Source organism: Vombatus ursinus, unplaced genomic scaffold (assembly GCF_900497805.2).
Source record: "Vombatus ursinus unplaced genomic scaffold, bare-nosed wombat genome assembly UNPS02014460.1, whole genome shotgun sequence".
In the NCBI taxonomy this organism is placed as follows: domain Eukaryota; kingdom Metazoa; phylum Chordata; class Mammalia; order Diprotodontia; family Vombatidae; genus Vombatus; species Vombatus ursinus.
Genome location: NW_020954238.1, coordinates 96121 through 100121, shown reverse-complemented (window position 1 = coordinate 100121; position 4001 = coordinate 96121). Strand labels below are relative to the sequence as shown.

The 4001-nt window shown below is 41.9% G+C and overlaps 1 protein-coding gene across 1 annotated transcript; it reads left to right on the top strand.

Annotated features, from left to right (window-relative positions):
* The first annotated feature begins 726 nt into the window (after positions 1 to 726).
* LOC114042464 (olfactory receptor 2L3-like) lies at positions 727 to 1665 on the top strand. Its single transcript, XM_027861152.1, has one exon. It carries the CDS (start codon positions 727 to 729, stop codon positions 1663 to 1665), a length of 939 nt encoding a protein of 312 aa, XP_027716953.1.
* Positions 1666 to 4001: the final 2336 nt, after the last annotated feature.

Genomic DNA, 4001 nt, shown 5'->3' with positions numbered 1-4001 from the left:
AAGTCCCATCTCTATTCTCTTATTGACACTAATAACAATTATTTAGAGTAAGGAATAAGCTGAGATTAATACTAATTGTTGCTTAGTTGTTTTAGTCATGTCCAACTCTATGTAATGCCATTTAGGGTTTCCTTGGCAAAGATACTACAGTGGCTTGCCATTTCCTTCTCGAGCTCATTTTACAGGTGGGGAAACTGAGGCCAACAAAATTAAGTGACTTTCCCAAGGCCACAGAGTTTGTCAGTGTCTGAGGCCACATTTAAACTCAGATCTCCTAACCTCAGGCCCAGGATTTTCTCCACTATGCAAGCCTGCTGCTATAATAATAACAGTAACAACAACCATATACATTTACATAGCATTTTAAGGTTATCAAAGCACTGTACATATGTTATCTCAGAACTAATCTTATGGAATACGTGTTATTCTTCTGTCCACTTTACAGGTGAGGAAACTGAGGTACAAAGAGGCTGACTTTCCCAGAGTCACACAGCTAGCAAATGTCTGAGGCCAAATTTGAAGTGAGATCTTCCTGCCTTCAAGTCCAGTGTTCTTATCCAATATACATCCTAGCTGCTGAAAATAAAAGCATGAGACTATACAATTATTGCTGATGTACGTGAATAGGGAGATTCTAGGAAAACCAAAGGGAGCTTGACTCCACAGCAGTTTCTTTCCATTCCCTCATTTTATCCTACAGGAAAACCATTCCAGAAACATCCTCCTATGGAGGGATGGAATCAAACAACATCTGGTTTCTTCTTACTGGGGCTGTTTCCCCCAACAAAAATTGGCCTGCTCCTCTTCCTCCTGGTCATCCTCATCTTCCTAATCGCTTTCTTGGGTAACTCAACCATGATTCTCCTCATCTGGATGGATCACCACCTCCACACCCCCATGTACTTCCTGCTCAGTCAGCTCTCTCTCATGGACCTCATGTACATTTGCAGTACAGTTCCCAAGATGGCTGTCAACTTCCTGTCTGGGGACAATTCCATTTCTTTGGTGGCTTGTGGATTTCAAAGTTTCTGTTTTTTACTCATAACTGGTGGTGAATGGTTTCTCCTGGCATCTATGGCCATTGACCGTTATGTGGTCATTTGTCACCCCCTCCATTATCCCATTCTCATGAACAAGAGAATGTGCTTGCTGATGATTGCTGGGTCTTGGGTCACTTCATCCATCAATTCCATTTGCCATACAGTCTATGTGCTCTCCATGCCCTATTGCAAGTCCAGAATCATTAATCATTTCTTTTGTGATATCCCAGCCATGGTGCCTTTGGCCTGCATGGATACCTGGGCCTATGAGTACACAGTGTTCTTCAGCACCAACCTGTTTCTTTTTGTCCCTTTCCTTGGCATCATGGCTTCCTATAGTCAGGTTCTCTATGCTGTTCACCTCATGCGCTCAACACAGGGGAGGAAGAAAGCTTTCACCACTTGTTCCACCCACCTTACTGTGGTGACATTCTATTGTGTCCCATTTATGTATACATATCTAAGGCCTCCATCTCTATGTTCTCCAGAAGAGGATAAAAACCTGTCTGTCATCTGCACTATTCTCACCCCTATGCTTAACCCCATCATTTATAGCCTGAGAAATAAGGAGATTCTTGGGGCCTTCCAGAGAATCCTTGGGAGATCCTTATTCCAAAAAGTGTAGCTGGGCATATAAAGTCACAAGAACAGAACCAGAAGGGATCCCAGAAATTATGTAGCCATTATCTAATTGGACATTTGAGGACACTGAGACCTTATAATTCCACCAGTCCAAGATTCCTATATCAAGGAGATTATTTTTCCTATAATCAAACTAGTATTTATTTAGCATCTACTATACATTAGGTAATGAGAATGTCATCCTTTTAAAAATGCAATAGTTCCTTCTCTCAAGTAGTTAATATTCTACTGGTCATAAAAGTCGTTGTCACAGATAGGTAAATACAAGCTGTATCTAAAGTAGGGCAGGTGACTATGAACTGGAAAGACCTCTGTAAGCCTCATGTGGGGAAAGACATTTGAGCTGAACCTTGAAGAAACACTCTAAAGGGTAGAGTTGATTAGGGTGGGCTTTACAGGCATGGGGGATACTCTGTGCAGAAAGCCATGGAGACAGAATAATAATGGAATTTTGGGTGTCCAGCAAAAGGACTAGCATGGCTGGAAGGCCATAAGGTCTATAATGGGAATGAGTTTTGGAAATGTTGACTGAAGACACATTGGGAAGAGCTTGAAATGTCAGAGGAGTTTGCATTTTATCCTAGAGAAAGTGGTAAGTCACTGAAGCTTTTTGAGTAAGAGAATGACAAGGTTGGAGTTGAGCTTTAAGAATATCAGTTCTTCAGGGAGTGGAGCCAAGATGGTGGAGTAAAAGCAGTGCTTTGCTTGAGCTCTCCTCCAAATCCCTCCAAATACCTATAAAAAATTGCTCTAAACAAATTCTAAAGCAGCAGAACCCACAAAAAGACAGAGTGAAACATATTTCCAGCTCAAGACAACCTGGATGGTTGATCAGAAAGGTATGTGGCGCTGGGCAGGGAGAGGAGTACAGTTTGGCGAGGGTGCACAGGCCTCAGCAAACCTGGAGCAGGCTTCAGAGGACTTAATCTTGGGCAGCTGTGATGGTTTCCAGACTTCTCAACCCATGACTGCCAAAGACAACTTTGAAGGTCAGTAGGAAAAGTCTGTGTCTGCAGTGAGAGAGAGAAGTGTGGTGGTCTCAGCTCCAGTCCCCAAACTTAGCCCCAGAGCAGTGGCTGCCTTCTGAGCTTCTGGCCCAGACTGAGGGGCAATTGAATGGCTGATCAGTGGGGGATTGCAGGGATCTGTTTGCTGGTGGAGGATTCTCTTGCTTTGCCTCTGCCTGGGTCACAATTCTGGGTGGCAGTCCTGGGGCAAGGAGGAGCACTGGCAGGGTGGAGCTTGTAGTGGCTGTGGAAAGGAAATCCTCCTCACAGTTCCAAGACAGAAAAGAGTGCTTGTGGTCACTCATAGACAAGAGCACAGGCCAGGAAAGGAGTAAACACCTCGCCTTTGATCATAGCACCTTGGAAGAACTGAAAATTTACAGGTCCCTAGAAATATTTCTGAAAACAGCTGACAAAACCCCCAAAGCTTGGGACAATACATCCTCCACACTGGAAACAGACCACTACCTTAACAAAGAGTTTATAACTCAAATAATTGGCTGGGATCATGACCAAGCAGTGCAAAAAGAGTCAGACTATATTATCCTTTTTGGTTACAAAGAAGATCAAAACACACAACCAGAAGAAGACAACAAAGCCAAACCTCCTACATCCAAAGCCTCCAAGAAAAATATGAATTGGTCCCAGACCATGGAAGAGCTCAAAAAGGATTTTGAAAAGTAAGTCTAAGAAGTAGAGGAAAAACTGAGAGTGGTGCAAGAAAATAATGAAAAACAAGTCAACAGCTTTCTAAAGGAGACCCCAAAAATACTGAAAAAATAGCACCTTAAAAATTAGCCTAACTCAAATGGCAAAAGAGGTCCAAAAAGCCAATGAGGAGAAGAATGCCCTAAAAAGCAAAATTGGCAAATGGAAAAGGAAGTCCAAAAGTTTACTGAAGAAAATACTTCCTTAAAAATTAGAATAGAGCAATTGGAAGTTAGTGACTTTATGAGAAATCAAGACATTGTAAAACAAATTCAAAAGAATGAAAAAATAGAAGAGAATGTGAAATATCTCATTGGAAAAACAACTGACCTGGACAATAGATCCAGGAGGGAGAATTTTAAAATTATTGGACTATCTGAAAGCAGTGATCAAAAAAAGATCCTAGACATCATCTTCCAAGAAATTATCAAGGAAAACTGCCCTGATAGTTTAGAACCAGAGGGCAAAATAGAAATTGAAAGAATTCACTGATCACCTCCTGAAAGAGATCCCCAAAGGAAAACTCCTAGGAATATTGTAGCCAAATTCCAGAGTTCCCAGGTCAAGAAGAAAATATTGCAAGCAGCCAGAAAGAAACAATTCA

What these genes read in the sequence shown, in the direction of transcription:
- LOC114042464 (XM_027861152.1), top strand. Translation starts at nt 727, where the DNA reads ATGGAGGGATGGAATCAAACAACATCTGGTTTCTTCTTACTGGGGCTG.